The sequence below is a fragment of the Parasteatoda tepidariorum genome, chromosome 2, assembly GCF_043381705.1.
Source record: "Parasteatoda tepidariorum isolate YZ-2023 chromosome 2, CAS_Ptep_4.0, whole genome shotgun sequence".
NCBI classification, from domain to species: Eukaryota; Metazoa; Arthropoda; class Arachnida; order Araneae; family Theridiidae; genus Parasteatoda; species Parasteatoda tepidariorum.
Window position 1 is genome coordinate 16,656,336 of NC_092205.1, and position 17,971 is coordinate 16,674,306.

Below are 17,971 nucleotides of genomic sequence, written 5' to 3' on the forward strand. Positions count from 1 at the left end.
GCTATACGATCACATAATGCAAGAGGAGCCTTCTCAGACTGTTGTTTTGCACCTGGAAGAGTTTGCACATACTTCTGAGAACGACAGTTTTTCTGATGTTCGCTATCTTCTGCATGCTTTAATAAAGCTTTTTTACCATTGTTAGCATAATTTAATTTTTTTCCACAGAGAAAGCAAAAACAATGACCCACTTCTTTTAATTTTCTACACCACTCCACATGTAGAATACCACCTGAATTTTTTTCTTGAAGCCACTCCCATCGCCATTTATTTTTAATTCCAACATCATACGTTGGTTTATTGGAGTTGACATATTCCATTGTAAAAATAATCAACTTTAACACATTGTAATCAAACGCAGTAAAAAGTTTACCATCCGACGATCGATGCCAGATTCAATTTCCCGCTAAGTTAAGTCTGTGAAGAAAGAATTTTTCTCCTGCTTCCCAGTAGCGAAGGCCAATCCACTAGCGCTTTAGTTTCCATTCGCAATCTATGACGTCACCTTACTCCGTGAGTTAGTGCGTTATCGCATTTTTTGCGCTTATGTGAATAATTTGACTTTACTTCTAAATTTTAGGAAGAAATAAACCGGGAAAAGATATTTTCCTGAAATAATTATCGAAAAAAAAAACATTTTTAGTAATGTATACATATATTTTATTTTTAAAATGTTTTTTTTTTTTCAAATTTAAAATTGAATTTCTGAATTTGATATTTTTTAATAGGACGGAATTCCGTCCCCAAGACGGAAGAGTGGCACCCCTGATATACCTTCATTTTCTCTAAGGGTCGTCAATATTCGATTTTTATATTAAAGAATATCTTTAGAGTAAATGAGCAATCTTACTTGGAAACAGTGATCATTAAAAAATTTTATTAGCGAAGAATCGGTGCCATATAGAGATCAATAAAGATATTTAAAGTTTTCTTTTCTGTCAAGTTTAGTTATAAATATTTCACAACAAATTAACTACGACAAGCATACCAGTATATCGAAACCATAATACCAGCCAGCAGGACAATCAAAATCGCATGGCTTTTTGTAGATATTGATAGCTATGATATTTTAAACCACTAGGTCCACTCCCCAACATCCACCTCGGGGTAAATCCAACAATATCATTAAAAATTTGAGATGAAGTAAAACTGCTGTGTTCATTGAAATTGACGAAATTGACTGTTTTTCGTCAATAACGTTAGAATATTATGTGCATAAATTCAAAGATAAGGGTCACCCTAATATATATATATATATATATATTAGGGTGACCCTTATCCTTGAGTTTTCAAATCTTTAAGTGTCCGATCCCTTATTTGGTTCTATTTACTTCAAAACATCACCATGTAAATTTTGGGATAACATGTTTTAATCCATGCCAACTTCAAAAAGAAGTATGTAAAACAGGAACAATTTTCAGACCTCTTATTTTGGCAGAGGCGCCTTTCTGTCCATTGGTTCCAGATTATTTTTTACTTGTCTACAGTTTTTGCTTTTTGATACCATGACAATTACAGTAATTTACGTTTAATGCTGAGTCATTCCGTTAAATACACATATAGCAAGCTGTCTGTCCTTGATGGTTTCGTTAAAGTTGATCTTTATGTTTCAAAAATTATGTAGCGAAATAGTGTTTATTTTCGCAAGCAGATGTCGGTTATAAAACAACTGAAAAAATTCCCATCTTAAGAATAGTACGTATTTTTTTTTAAATTTCAATTCTTAAGGGGAGTAAAATATTAGTTACTTAAAACAGAACGAATGTTCATTATATTTCAGGAGGAGACCAAAATTCCACCAAAACTTATTCAATGTTGCTTAAAAAACTGCTTCAGTTGTATTTTTTCAGGAGAAATCTCTAAAAAAGCTCATAAAATATAATATATTTAAACTTTGGACACAGACGCAAAGATTTTAAGTAACACAACTTCTTCAAATACTGTCTGCTCAAATAATGCATAAATCCTATTAAAACAAAAACTAAATAGAGCTATATAATTTTATCTATGTCATCATCACACAACTACTGCCAGTTGTGCCGAATTGCCACATTTCTCCTCGAAAATGAACTCAATGTGCATTATAATACTTTATTTAGTAAATATGGAATTATTATGAAAATTTTATAATGTTATAATTATATATTTAAACTGAGATGGGCACAGTAGGCCTTGGCCCTCTATGGGCTGCCGCGCCGCTGAGTTTAGTTTAGTCGAGTTTTTAATTATATATTTCGTTCTTGTTTCTAAAAATGTTTCTTTGTTTGTAAAATGAAATTTGTATCGTTAATCTTATTTAGAGAAATACTTCAAAGAATTACATTAAGTTTTTTTAGCTGTTTTAAATTTATTATTTTTTGAAAGTAACCACGCGTGTTAAAAAGAGTTATTGTTAAAAATGCTACAATTGATCACTGATCAGAGGAAAGATTTCCTGTTTCTGCCCTGTAATTTTCAATTCACTTCAACGTCAGATCACTCTTCAAGACGCGTTGCCATTTCAATGATATTAATGCATCTTCGAACTGGCATTAGTTATCCACATGCCAGATAACTAGAGCCCGTTGTCTCTCTTTTGAGGAAATTTATTCCATTTACAATAATTATTTTTTCAACACCCCATAGCTTGAAAGCCTTTATTTTTGTCCATCTTTGTATTTAATCTGCTTAAACACAAATAGAAAACATTAGCATACATGAAATTAAATAAGAAATGAAAAAATAAAGAAATTTTCTCTTAGTATTTTGTAACAAATATTTAGCAAATAGTAGGAAACAGGCACTTTTCTGAAATAATTATAAAATAACAGTTACTTAAAAATTTATCGATGATTTAACTTTAAACTGTCAAATTACTCTTTTGGTAAGTACCATGCATAAAAAATTCTATACTATGAGAATATGGTAAAACTTACCGTATTTCTGGCTTTATGGGAACACCAAAGAGCTCGGTAATTCTTTAAGAAGAGCTTTGGTAATGATTTTGATAAAATTAACAATAAATTATGGTTTTATAACATGTGATAAAATTCTGTATATGCCGTAAAATTTGATAATTTTATCATACCCATGGCCCTGACATAAGAACCATTTACTCAATTAAACTGATTTTACACTTTTGTATTTTTCACTAAATATGTGGTAATTAGTTATATTGTGGTTTGATTAGATATTTAATTTTAAAAACCAGAACCTTCGGTAAACCATTACATTATCAACGTAAAAACTACCAAATGAGTGGTTTAAATATCGTATATTCTGGTTTTTTAAAACCAGAATTATGGTTTTTCTTACCAGAAATGTCATTACCATACAGGATGGAAACTTTACCAGAATGTTTCCCCGCGTTATGTTACTTATGTTTTGGCTATTTGTATAGCTAATTCAATTAACTTTAGTAGCTAATCAAAAAATTTTATTTGTAAGGGAAAATTTATTAACAAATGAAGAAGAAATGTCAAGCTTCCGGCATGCTATCTAATGTATTTCATTTTGTTGGTTATTTTCATCTTTATATGAATAATTTTTTAAATCAAAAAACTATTATTAACTATGTTTTCGGAATAATACATTTATTTTTCTTTAGTTACACGCCAGTAAAAATTGCTTACAAAGAGTTTGAGCCTTCAGGAGGAAGCAATGACAAGTTAGCACCAATCATTTTTCTGCATGGTATCACTTCTTCAAAAGAATCATGGAACATTATACCACAGATCATAGCTGACAAAACTAAAAGGAAAGTAAGTTTTACGCAATGACCTTGACAGTTTCTACAAAAGAAAACATGGCGTCTCAAGGGATAGAGCGCTTGTTTCAGAATGAGGTTACCTAGGTTAAATACAATGGCTGTTCGATTTGCATCTTGATTGGATGTCGACTCTCGATTGAATCTTGCTTCCGATTGGAACTAATCTCAATGTCGACGGATCATGGATTGCGATTCCTTTGACATCGGGTTTATCATGGGGGATTTCGTGGTTTTCCCCTTCATCTAAAGCCAATGCGTGTTAGTTCCTTCAAAAAAGTTTTTGCTTGTCCCAATGCTTGATATAGGAGTTCTCTTGTTTCCAGGTCTTGTTAAAATTATAAGGCTACGGGGTTGAACATAGAGAGTCATCGGAGTTGAACTTCAGAGTTGAACATGGAAATCAAAAATGAGCTGTCTGTTCAACACTAGTTATAAAATTAAAATTAAATTTCCAAAAAAAATTCAACAAGTATTATTTTGAATACCAGAAATTCTGTATAACTGGAACCATAACGAAATGCAAAATTATCAAATAAGTTATTCTAATAACATAAATTTGGTTGTTTGCAACAAAAATTCTCGTTTTTTTTACCTTTTCCTTTTCCCATATTTTTTTATATTCATAAATTTCTTTATCGTATTTGTTAAGTTTTGTTTCGTAATAATTTTTTTTCCTTCTAATTTTCATCTGTTTCGTTAAATTCTATCTTCCTTTTTTTTTTTTTTTTTTACTAACATGAAAATTGGGGCTTAAATATTGAGGAACGAATCCCTGCTCACGTTCTATTAATTTGCTCCTGTTGTTTCTAATGACACTTGCCATTCCAGCAAGCCTGCTTAGTCAAACTAACCTTATTTAAGGCAGAGGGCACGTTTCTAGTTTATCAGTGGTGCCATCTATCGACTTTAGCAATACACTCGCGTCACAAACCGTTTATAGGGTGGACCCATTTATTTATCCAATCTTTCATCCCGAGATCGTAATTTTGACCTGAACCAGAAATCGATTAATCTGCAATTCAGTACTCCTAGACATGTTATATTATGATTCAATTATGTATAAGGGTTAAGTGCATTCTTACGTTTATATATTTTAATACCTTTTACATTTTATTATTTCTACATTAGGATTTTGTTACTTATTCTCATTATTAATTATTTTTTTTCATTTCTATTTACATTTCTTATTATTTTCACATTTACATTAAAATTTGTTGGTTAGTAACATGCTTAATTGGCGAGATTTGAATGTCAACAATATATTCAAACTGTATTTGGAGCTATCTTTGAAATTCGTGGAAAATTTTTTTCTTCAAGTTTCAAATGACATTCTAGAACTCAATATTAATGGCATTAGAGAGTGACCTCAAATATGCCAATTAATAAGTGCAGACGATATTTTAAATTAGGAAATGAAAAACGCACTTTCTCTGAATTAACATAACTTTTTTTGGACGGATCCAGATTCTTGACCCCCAAAATATATGAGGAAACCGTAATCTGGGAAATATGGCTCCGCAAGTATGGTCAGAAAGGAGGTTCAAAATTTGAAACCCGTAATGTTAATTTTACTTTTTGCCCATTTCACCATATCTTGAAAGCTTTTGAAGAGAATTAAAAAATATTTTGCACACAATTATAAATTTTGTTTTTCTAAAGAAAATTCCAAGCAAAAATATAGCTTTCAGAATATATTTGTTATTTTCATTATTTTATTTAATAATGTTCGAATACTTTCAAATTGGGTATGCAAAATTTGAGCAAATTTGATCGAAAAGTTCCTGAGAATTAATATTTTGAAAATTCGCATTTCGCAATATTTTGATCTTATTTGTGCATAACTTTTATAAAAATTTGTATACTTACTAATTTTCAAAAAGAAGCTTTTGGATTTTTAGTTTAGTAATTTTTGATATCACTCAAATATTTGGATTCGATTCTTTTTTATGTTTCAGACTTACGCCTGTGATGCAAGAAACCATGGAGAAAGTGAATATACTGAACATTTCAATTACGACTTAAACGTTGATGATCTATTTCAATTTATGAATACATTGAACATTGAAAGAGCCGTTTTAGTTGGTCACAGTATGGGAAGTTTCACCTCCACAAATGCTGCGCTTAGAAAGGTTTGTGTGCTTGTGGTACTTATAATAAGGAAAATACTAATAAATTGAAAAAAAATTATGCAAGTTTAAAATTTAAAGATGTCATTTCTTATCCCCGATCCCCCATCATAAAAACTGAAAGTGTAGTTATATTCATCTAACTCAATAAACCATGGTTAAACCATAGTCAATATATCTTCTTAAATTGTATCGCAACTTGATTTCGATTTTAATTTAATTTATTTAATAATTATTTCAATTTAATGATTAATTTGATTACAAGATTAAAAACTTCATTCGTTTCAAAGATATACTTAAGAATTGAAAAAAGAAACAGTCGGCATGCTTCATGCACTCCATAAATAAACGCCCTGAAGGAGTAATAATGATATTCTCGGAAGACCTGTACGTAAAGAAACTTCCTTAAGAAGTAGCAGATATTGTTTTAAGCTACATATCGAATTTATTTGATGTTGTAAAAAATGTTCCAAAAGATTTAAGTAAAAACGGAGCTCTTACTAAAGCAGAGGAAGCTTTTTGGAAGAATAGTAAAGAATGTGCATATCTTTTTAATAATTTTCCTTTAAATTCAAGTTAAAAGCCAAAACATTGCTGTTTTGAAAAATATAAACTATATTATGCAGTAGTAGCAATAGAAAAATCTAACTCTTTAACATAGTAATGTATTAATAAATAATCTCAAGAAACTAAATGGGTGAGATATTACTTGATTCAAAACTTCATTTAATCAAGAAATATACAAGTTGGTATGAATGATGGTATGAATATGTTGGTATGAATATGTTGAACGACGCGTTTCAACATATCAAAAATAAGGCCCTATTTTCAGGACTTGCTAGGCGTGAATGAGAAGAAGTAAAAGTGATTTGAAATATTAAACGTAAAGTTGTCAACGGAAAAGGAGAAAAACGAAATTAGAAAAACCGCAAAGGCCGAGTAGGGAAAAAAAAGATGAAAACAAAAGAAAAATCTCAGTGGAAGACAGGAGCGAATCAGGGTGAAATGCATTTCCAAGCGCTATGGAGAATTGGGGAGAAACTAATATCGTTTACAAGGGAATCACCATTCACATAAATAAAACAAGATTATAGGGCATCAAAATGAACTGATATGATTGGGGTGAAAATAATTTTGGCATTGACATAAATTGAAGCAATAAGATTAAATGAATTTCTGGTCCTGATAGTTTTTGCGGAACACCTCATTGATTAATCCAAGAAAAGGATTTATTGATCCCATTAATATTTCTGTCCGTTTTACTGCCTATGAAAGCAGTATTCATCTCTGCAATCAGTGCTGGATTCTATTTGTAGGTGTAATGGAAAAATGAGAACTTTTGGCTAAAAATTTGGACATGCATTTAGTGACTATATGACTACCTTTCGTCAAATGCCTTTCAATCGAAGTAATATACCGTATTCCGCAATCGCCGCTCTTAAAATGTATTTGAAGAACATTATTTCCATGATAGTAAACATGTCAAGAATCGCAGATTAAAATTAAAGCAAGGTAAGAAATAAAGCGTTTTTAAACTCAACTCAATGAAAACGTTAAAAGACAGTTTGATAACCACATGATTGTTTAAGGGTTTCCAATATTCAATTGTCGGCCAATCAGTCTTCTGTCAACCAATAATCAGTCTTCTGTCAACCAAACAATGTTTGATTTCTTTAATTCCACCATCTTCATTAATGAATTGTCTTTAATAATATTTTTTTCATCTTTATTTGCTTGGAACTTAACTGAAAAACCCAATGTGCATTAATTTTTACAACCATTCTTTAAACGGTATCTACAAATGTGCAATGGGGGTGCTGATGTCGTTTTATAAATTATGAAAAAACATTTTTGAATAACAATGCAAAATATATATTTATAACCCGTAATAGTATAAATATGACATTTTGGGACATATACGTAAAGAAACTTTATAACGAAGTAGTAGATAGTGTTGTACGCTACATATAGGTTATATATCGGCTACGTCATTTATTTTTACAACCATTCTTTAAGTGGTACGTAATGGAGGCGTTGATATTGAACGACTTTTACAAATAGTGACAAACATTTTTGAGTAATAATACGAAATATTTATTTATAGCCTGAAAGAGTAGAAATGATACTTCTGGAGGTGATATACGTAAAGTAACTTTCTAAAGAATTAGTCGACAAAGTTTTATGCTGCATCTACACTCTATAACAAAAAAATCGACGCACCAAGAAGGAGTTGTCCGATTGAAACGAAAATTGGTGGATAGGAAGACAATGTACAGAATAGTAAATGATTAAAATTTCAGAACAATTAAATAATTTATTGCAGAGTTACAGTAACAAGTTCAATAAGGTGTTGACCCACCTCTAGTCTGGATGCAAGTTGCCACACGGCGTGGCATAGACCGATAAAGCTCCCGGATGGTCTCTTGTGGTATTTCCTGCCAAATTCGATCCAATTGTCGAACGAGGTTATCCACATTCCGTGCCAGATGCAATCGCCTTCCCATCATATCCCAGACATGCTCGATGGGAGAGAGATCTGGTGATCTGGCAGGCCATGGAAGAGTTTGACAAGCTTGCAGACAGTTCATAGAAACACGTGCCGTATGTGGTCTGGTATTGCCTGCTGAAAAGCCAACCCAGGGCGCTGCAAAAGGAACGGTAGCAAAACAGGTCTTAGGATGTCGTCGGCTGTGCGGTAAGTGTACCTCTAATGACGACCAAAGGGGTCCGGCTGTCAAAGGAGATGGTCCCCCAGACTATAATGCCTTGTTGAGGGCCGGTGTGGCGTGCAATAGTGAATGCAGGATCCCCCCTCCGCTTGTGTGTCTCCAAACACGTCTTCGATGATCGTCAGGACACAGTTGGAACCGAGATTTGTCGCTGAAGACTGTACGTCCCCAGTCGGCATCATTCCAGCCATATCTGTTCAATACATTCATGCATATGAAATTTCAAAGCAATCGGATGATTGCTTCTCGGTGCGTCGATTTTTTGTTATAAAGTGTAGGTTATGTGTGCTTCGTCTACTACATTTAGTTTTACCGCCCTTTATTAAATGGTATGCAATGGGGGCATTGATATTGAAACACTTTTTGCTATTTGTAAAAAACATTTTTGAATTATAATGAAAAATATTTATTTATAGCCTGAAAGAGTAGAAATGATATTTTCGGAGGACACGTACTTAAAGAAACCTCCAAAAGAAACAAGAGATTTTGTTATACGCTTCACATCAGATTTTAGTGATGCTGTAAAAAGTGTTCCAAAAGATTTAAGTGAAAAAGAAGCTGTTGCAAAAGCTGTGGAAACTTTAAACAAGATTAATAAAGAAATTGTAAGTCTTTTTTAATTTTTTTTCTTATAAATTCATGCTAAAAGCCAAAACATTGCTGTTGTTTTGATTAAAATATAATATATTGTGCAGTTATGATAATCAGAAGATAACAATCTCTTTAATAGCTTAACGTATTAAATAAATAATCTCAAGCAATTAAAGTGTTAAAATATTATTTGATTAAAAACTTCATTCGCTTCAGAAATATACAAATTGGAAATAAATGGCGATGTGTTTTAAGCGCTCAAAAATAGGCCCCTATTTTCAAGACTTGCAAGTCATGAATGAAAAGAAGCCAAAATGAGATAAAATATGAAACGTAAAGTTTCCAACTTAGAAAAGGTGAAAATAAAGAGGAATTACAAAATGTTGAAAATCACAGTTACCGAAAGAGAAAAGAAATGAAAAAACCAATCATGGAAGAAAATTTAAAAAAAAAAAAAAACAGAGGCCGAATGGTAAAATCAAGGTGAAATTTGTTTCTACGCGCTACACTGCTGAACTTTTTGAGCCAAGTAGCACCAAAAATTGATATTCATTTGCTATCTACTTAAAATGGAGCTCAATTTTACCATATTTTGCTATTTTCACTTGCTCCAAATAACAGTTGAAAGTTGCACCAAAAGTAGGTATTTTAAAGAAACAAAACTACTATTTTCAGTTTTTTTTATATATAAAGCAGAGGAAGGTTACACCATTATTAGGCATTTTTAAAGAGCTCAAATGCAGGCCAAGGTAGTTATTTACCGTAACGAAACCATTAAACGAAAGTAGATACCGCCAACCATATTTAAAAAAGGCAGCATCAATTTGATGATACTTGAATTTTGTTATTAAAAAAGAAGTTTTGAGTGTTAACAACAGTTAATTACAGAAAGCAGCATCTTGAACTTAATTCCAACTTCCAACTAACTTGAAGGTTTTCTTTTTCGAGGAGGGGGGATATATTTTTCACAGTGCTCGCAGCGCCATCTGCTGACAGTTTTCATAACGAGTGCTAGGAACAGGAGTTTGGAGCTTGGAACAAAACAGAAAAAGCCAGTGTCCAAAAATTAAAATTTGTATCAAATGTTACAGATCTTATTTGGTTACCAAAATCAATATTTTCAATAGATTGAGAAGTAATTTCAGTGAATTTCGGTAGAAATTAAAAACAGAAATTTTCTACACATAAAATTATAAAAATTTATTTTTAAACAGATTATTTTCATAGTAACTTTTTACTGAACGTTTCATTCAGAAACGATTCAACTGAATAAGAGTTATTAATTTTTCATGCAATTTCTTATTGTTCAAAATAATTAATTTTCAGAGGACATATGTGCCAGAAGAATCTTTAAAGACATCGAATTATGTCTTGAAGAGAAGATCAGGTGGAGGATATGACGTAACTTTCAATAAAGATTCAATAATTAGAGCATTTGAAGATCCAGATACATTCATGACCAGTCCTAGTGGGCAATTTAATGGCCATGCTTATTTCATATATGGGAGAGACTCGCCCATTCGTGTGTAAGCAATATGAGTTTTTTATATGTCTGATTTGAATTTCTTAATTGATTCTAAATTTTTCTTTTCTAAGAAATAATTATAACTAGCTGAATATTTGTTTTTGTACGGTGTAATTGAAATGTAATTGACCAATATATCACGATTAATCAACACTACAAAATCATTCACGAAATTGAAAGACATGCACAGATATACTTAATTAAACTGAAACAGTTCCGATTTTTAATTATTATTATTTGCTGCCTTTCCCGGTGGCTTTATGTCTTCAGTTGAAAATCATGTTTTTAGAATTTCATCCCATCAAGCAATAATAAAAAATAATATATTCTGTAATAAAGAATAAAATATTCTGCAATAAAGAATAATATATTCTGTAATAAAGAATAGTTTATTATGTAATTAATCAAAAATAATTATATTCTGTATCATTTTGAATTACGCTGTTGCTTAAGGTCAACTAATTATTGTCAAAAGTTACCATTATCACTAATTTTCTCAGGTACCTAAGATTTGCTTATTTCCGGTACATTCATGTTATCAAAAAGCAAATCACGTTTTTAGAAGTTCATTCCTTCAAACAGTAATAAAGAATCAGATATTCTGTAATGAAGAACAAAAAATTATGTAAAAAAGAATAAATATTCTGTAATAAAGAATTATATATTCTGTAATAATGAATAATATATTCTGTAATAAAGAATAATATATTCGGTAATAAAGAATAATATATTCAGCAATTAATGGAAAATAATAATACTCCGTATCATTTTTCATAACGCTGTTGCTTGAGGTCTACTCTCGATAGTCAAAAATTACGTCATTGACATTATGGCAATTTTTTACAGTTTATATTTACGCGCAAGTTCTTTTTCTTCATTATTTAAACTTGTCAATGCATGTACTTATTGCAAAATGTACTTATTGCAAATATTAGTTCATTGAAGTTCTCGAAAATAATTAGTAATAGTGACACTGGTATTTTTATATTCATTTTTTGCGAGCGAGCAAATGTCGGAACTTATTTAGAAGGCCTGAAAAAAATTGCAAAACTATTATTGATGTCTGTTATGCTTAATTAAGTGCATCTGGAATTTCAGTTATAAGTACTATGGCAACCTATTATATCACTCGCTCCATTTGTTTTGACTTCTGTTTTTCCTTTACTACTCGAGAAAGGCTTGTTTCGCGCTGGAATCCTGATCTTATTTCTTTGGTTAATTTGATAAGCTCTCTGATGACTTACATTTTATGTTTTTCTTTTAAAACGTTCAATCTATTTCCTTCCCATTCTATTTTTTCTCTTGCCGAAAGAGCTTTTTTGGTTTCTTTTCTTATTTTGTTGCAGAATTATACATTAGGTTTAGTTTTCATCTGAAGTAATAATTCTGAAGTAATATTTATGTTATGAATTTTATGAATGTATTTTATATTGTATTTTATGTTTATTTTATGTATTTCATACAAAAAGATTTAAACGAAAGCGATGCTCTTGAAGGAGCTGTAGAATTTCTTTTGAAAAATAATAAAGGGAAAGTAAGTCCTTAATATTTAGGTTTGCTTTAAAAAATATGTTTGTATAATGAATAATAAGAAGCAAAAACTTTTTTTTAAAAAAATGAGTATATATTGAGCTGTAAGAAAATATTGTATCATCTAATCTAAAAATCTTAAATTTCTCATATCCAGTTCTACTTTTATTTATTTTAAGAAAAATTTATTTAAAATTCTCTTTTTTTTGGAGAATTCATAGATTATAAAAATCATTTTGATGCTAAAACTTTGGGAATTTGTATTAAAGATGCAAAATAAAGAACATATGAACACAAAACAAGTTTGGTCATAGAAAAATAGCTTGTTGCAGATGCCGATTTATTGAAAGTTATCAGTTTTTCTTTTTGAAGTGAGAGGTGATAGTTCTCATTTTAAAAAGTCAAAAATACTCTTACTCGTTAAATGTTATGAATATATGGTAAAGATCTTTTGATTTGTAATAATTTCCGAACCAGGCATCTAAAGCTTGTGTTCGTACACAAAACATATATATTTCGATCCTAAATTTTGATAAATAATATAAACATCAAATTTCTGATCCCGGTTACTTTTTTTTTGCTGTAAAAGAGATTTGAATTTATGTTTTGAACAATTAGATTTGTATAAGAGCCAATAAAATCCTATTTACTATGCTGTCATACTGTAGATTTTATTTAGGCATTCACGCAAAACTTATTGTCCTAAACATAGACAGTGTTTTCTCATGATTTTGAGCAAGCTGACAAATTTCTGAGGAAGGTGAACCAGAATTTTACTCATTTTTATTTTTTTTAAAAATGAGTTAAAGAAAAAAAGCTGCATTTCCCTGTATGTTTTTGAGTCTTTAAGATATTTAAATTTAATTTTACTTATTTCTGTAGAGTTTAAGAAAAGACACGCATGTGGTTTTCTCTAAAGAGCCTTTAATTAAGTTACTTCAATGCTGTTTTATTTATTTCATAAGTTTATGAAGAGAAAAAAACATAGGTGAGCTTCTCTAAAGAGTCTTTCGTTTAGATATTTTAATGCGGATTTATTTATTTCGATAGAGTTAAGGAAAGGTATGTGGGTTATTTGAGATCACCCTTAGAAAAATTAAGATTGAGTCCTAGATCATGTGGATCCTATCACATTAGATCAAAAGTTTTTCAGGACGATCTGCTTATTTATTTTTTATTATTTTTTGTTAGTACTGTAATACTAAAACTAGTAATTTGAAAGCATGGAATAATTTAGAAAATATTAATAAAATATAAAAAATAGCACAACACTTATTAATGACTAGTCCTAGTATACAATTTAGTGGTCATGCAAATTTCATATACGGAGGAGCCTCCCCTCTTACAGTTTAAGCAACTTGAGAATTTTGTCTGTCTGTCTTAAATTACTAAAAAAATAAGTAATCTGATTTGTCTTAGAAGAACCTGAAATTTTACTAGTCATCTCAAATCTTACGAATTAAAATAATTATTTGCCTTTCGTTTAAAAATTCTTTTGAATATCCATGCAGTATGCAATGTCTTGGTTGTATTTATTTTATTAATGAAGAGAACACAACCCTTCATGCAATTTCTTATTGTTCAAAATAATTAATTTTCAGAGGACATATGTGCCAGAAGAATCTTTAAAGTCATCGAATTATGTCTTGAAGAGAAGATCAGGTGGAGGATATGACGTAACTTTCAATAAAGATTCAATAATTAGAGCATTTGAAGATCCAGATACATTCATGACCAGTCCTAGTGGGCAATTTAATGGCCATGCTTATTTCATATATGGGAGAGACTCGCCCATTCGTGTGTAAGCAATATGAGTTTTTTATATGTCTGATTTGAATTTCTTAATTGATTCTAAATTTTTCTTTTCTAAGAAATAATTATAACTAGCTGAATATTTGTTTTTGTACGGTGTAATTGAAATGTAATTGACCAATATATCACGATTAATCAACACTACAAAATCATTCACGAAATTGAAAGACATGCACAGATATACTTAATTAAACTGAAACAGTTCCGATTTTTAATTATTATTATTTGCTGCCTTTCCCGGTGGCTTTATGTCTTCAGTTGAAAATCATGTTTTTAGAATTTCATCCCATCAAGCAATAATAAAAAATAATATATTCTGTAATAAAGAATAAAATATTCTGCAATAAAGAATAATATATTCTGTAATAAAGAATAGTTTATTATGTAATTAATCAAAAATAATTATATTCTGTATCATTTTGAATTACGCTGTTGCTTAAGGTCAACTAATTATTGTCAAAAGTTACCATTATCACTAATTTTCTCAGGTACCTAAGATTTGCTTATTTCCGGTACATTCATGTTATCAAAAAGCAAATCACGTTTTTAGAAGTTCATTCCTTCAAACAGTAATAAAGAATCAGATATTCTGTAATGAAGAACAAAGTATTATGTAATAAAGAATAAATATTCTGTAATAAAGAATTATATATTCTGTAATAATGAATAATATATTCTGTAATAAAGAATAATATATTCGGTAATAAAGAATAATATATTCAGCAATTAATGGAAAATAATAATACTCCGTATCATTTTTCATAACGCTGTTGCTTGAGGTCTACTCTCGATAGTCAAAAATTACGTCATTGACATTATGGCAATTTTTTACAGTTTATATTTACGCGCAAGTTCTTTTTCTTCATTATTTAAACTTGTCAATGCATGTACTTATTGCAAAATGTACTTATTGCAAATATTAGTTCATTGAAGTTCTCGAAAATAATTAGTAATAGTGACACTGGTATTTTTATATTCATTTTTTGCGAGCGAGCAAATGTCGGAACTTATTTAGAAGGCCTGAAAAAAATTGCAAAACTATTATTGATGTCTGTTATGCTTAATTAAGTGCATCTGGAATTTCAGTTATAAGTACTATGGCAACCTATTATATCACTCGCTCCATTTGTTTTGACTTCTGTTTTTCCTTTACTACTCGAGAAAGGCTTGTTTCGCGCTGGAATCCTGATCTTATTTCTTTGGTTAATTTGATAAGCTCTCTGATGACTTACATTTTATGTTTTTCTTTTAAAACGTTCAATCTATTTCCTTCCCATTCTATTTTTTCTCTTGCCGAAAGAGCTTTTTTGGTTTCTTTTCTTATTTTGTTGCAGAATTATACATTAGGTTTAGTTTTCATCTGAAGTAATAATTCTGAAGTAATATTTATGTTATGAATTTTATGAATGTATTTTATATTGTATTTTATGTTTATTTTATGTATTTCATACAAAAAGATTTAAACGAAAGCGATGCTCTTACAGGAGCTGTAGAATTTCTTTTAAAAAATAATAAAGGGAAAGTAAGTCCTTAATATTTAGGTTTGCTTTAAAAAATATGTTTGTATAATGAATAATAAGAAGCAAAAACTTTTTTTTAAAAAAATGAGTATATATTGAGCTGTAAGAAAATATTGTATCATCTAATCTAAAAATCTTAAATTTCTCATATCCAGTTCTACTTTTATTTATTTTAAGAAAAATTTATTTAAAATTCTCTTTTTTTTGGAGAATTCATAGATTATAAAAATCATTTTGATGCTAAAACTTTGGGAATTTGTATTAAAGATGCAAAATAAAGAACATATGAACACAAAACAAGTTTGGTCATAGAAAAATAGCTTGTTGCAGATGCCGATTTATTGAAAGTTATCAGTTTTTCTTTTTGAAGTGAGAGGTGATAGTTCTCATTTTAAAAAGTCAAAAATACTCTTACTCGTTAAATGTTATGAATATATGGTAAAGATCTTTTGATTTGTAATAATTTCCGAACCAGGCATCTAAAGCTTGTGTTCGTACACAAAACATATATATTTCGATCCTAAATTTTGATAAATAATATAAACATCAAATTTCTGATCCCGGTTACTTTTTTTTTGCTGTAAAAGAGATTTGAATTTATGTTTTGAACAATTAGATTTGTATAAGAGCCAATAAAATCCTATTTACTATGCTGTCATACTGTAGATTTTATTTAGGCATTCACGCAAAACTTATTGTCCTAAACATAGACAGTGTTTTCTCATGATTTTGAGCAAGCTGACAAATTTCTGAGGAAGGTGAACCAGAATTTTACTCATTTTTATTTTTTTTAAAAATGAGTTAAAGAAAAAAAGCTGCATTTCCCTGTATGTTTTTGAGTCTTTAAGATATTTAAATTTAATTTTACTTATTTCTGTAGAGTTTAAGAAAAGACACGCATGTGGTTTTCTCTAAAGAGCCTTTAATTAAGTTACTTCAATGCTGTTTTATTTATTTCATAAGTTTATGAAGAGAAAAAAACATAGGTGAGCTTCTCTAAAGAGTCTTTCGTTTAGATATTTTAATGCGGATTTATTTATTTCGATAGAGTTAAGGAAAGGTATGTGGGTTATTTGAGATCACCCTTAGAAAAATTAAGATTGAGTCCTAGATCATGTGGATCCTATCACATTAGATCAAAAGTTTTTCAGGACGATCTGCTTATTTATTTTTTATTATTTTTTGTTAGTACTGTAATACTAAAACTAGTAATTTGAAAGCATGGAATAATTTAGAAAATATTAATAAAATATAAGAAATAGTACAACACTCATTAGTCCTAGTATACAATTTAATGATCATGCAAATTTCATATACGGAGGAGCCTCCCCTCTTACAATTTAAGCAACGTGGGAATTTTGTATGTCTGCCTTAAATTACTAAAAAAATAAGTAATCTAATTTTTCTTGGAAGAACCTGAAATTTTACTAGTCATCTCAAATCTTACGAATTAAAATAATTATTTGCCTTTCGTTTAAAAATTCTTTTGAATATCCATGCAGTATGCAATGTCTTGGTTGTATTTATTTTATTAATGAAGAGAACACAACCCTTTTCGTTGAAAGCAATTTATTGCAATATGTAAGTTTCAAATTACTTTGAAAACCTAAAATTTTTTCTTAGAAGTATTTTATTTTAACACAGTCACTTCAATTTAAATTGAAATAATAATTATAATTTCAAATTTAAGATCACGTTAAATAACATAAAATTTTGTAATTGTAGTCCTTAGTTCATTGAGTTTAATTTCGTCTCCCAGTTCATAATCTCTAAGTTTTAATATGTTTAAATGCAATATATTTATTGATCCTTATAAAATTAATAAAAACTATCTGTTACGTTTAAAATAGTTATCTTTTAATAAATTTATGAAAAGTCATGTACTCAATTTTGAAAAATAATAATTCGCATGCATTTTTTTAAAAAAAATTTCATTCCAGGGTCTGAATGACTTAATTATTTTTTGTAGCATTAGTTTGTTTCAAAATTTTATTTCTAACTATTCATTTATTTATTTATTGTCTTTTAACCTAGGAGATCTGAAGAAGAGCACATTAAGAATCATTTCCCGAAAGCTGAATTTATTGAATTTGAAGGAGGCTCTCACAATCTTCACCTGGAATATCTGGATAAGTTTGTTAAAACAATTTTAGACCACTTATAGCAAAAATAAGAATGTCAGATCTTGATATGAACTAAAAATTCATTGTTACAATAAACGATTATTCATGTCTTAAGTTGTATGAGATTTTAATATGCTATCAAAGTCTATAACTGGTTGGGCTTCTGAAAATCTAAATTTAGGCTCCTCTGTTGGTTTTAATATCACAAGCTCTTTGTACAAATACGTACTTAAACCAAGCTTTAAATACTGTTTCATGAATTAATTT

The 17,971-nt window shown here is 29.6% G+C and overlaps 1 protein-coding gene across 2 annotated transcripts in view; it reads left to right on the top strand.

The window, feature by feature from the left end:
* Window positions 1-17,819, top strand: part of LOC107455954 (sn-1-specific diacylglycerol lipase ABHD11) — a 24,351-nt gene extending 6,532 nt beyond the window's left edge. Inside the window, exons 2-6 of one of the 2 annotated variants that reach the window (XM_071177207.1) lie at window positions 3,587-3,740; window positions 5,704-5,877; window positions 9,020-9,208; window positions 13,851-14,050; window positions 17,616-17,819. In XM_071177207.1, the coding sequence (XP_071033308.1) occupies window positions 3,587-3,740; window positions 5,704-5,877; window positions 9,020-9,208; window positions 13,851-14,050; window positions 17,616-17,745 (847 nt within the window). In that variant the 3' untranslated portion in view covers window positions 17,746-17,819. Of the gene's footprint in view, window positions 1-3,586; window positions 3,741-5,703; window positions 5,878-9,019; window positions 9,209-10,520; window positions 10,741-13,850; window positions 14,051-17,615 lie in introns of those variants that run through there. The other variant, XM_071177208.1, reaches the window with a different exon arrangement.
* The last annotated feature ends 152 nt before the right edge of the window (window positions 17,820-17,971 follow it).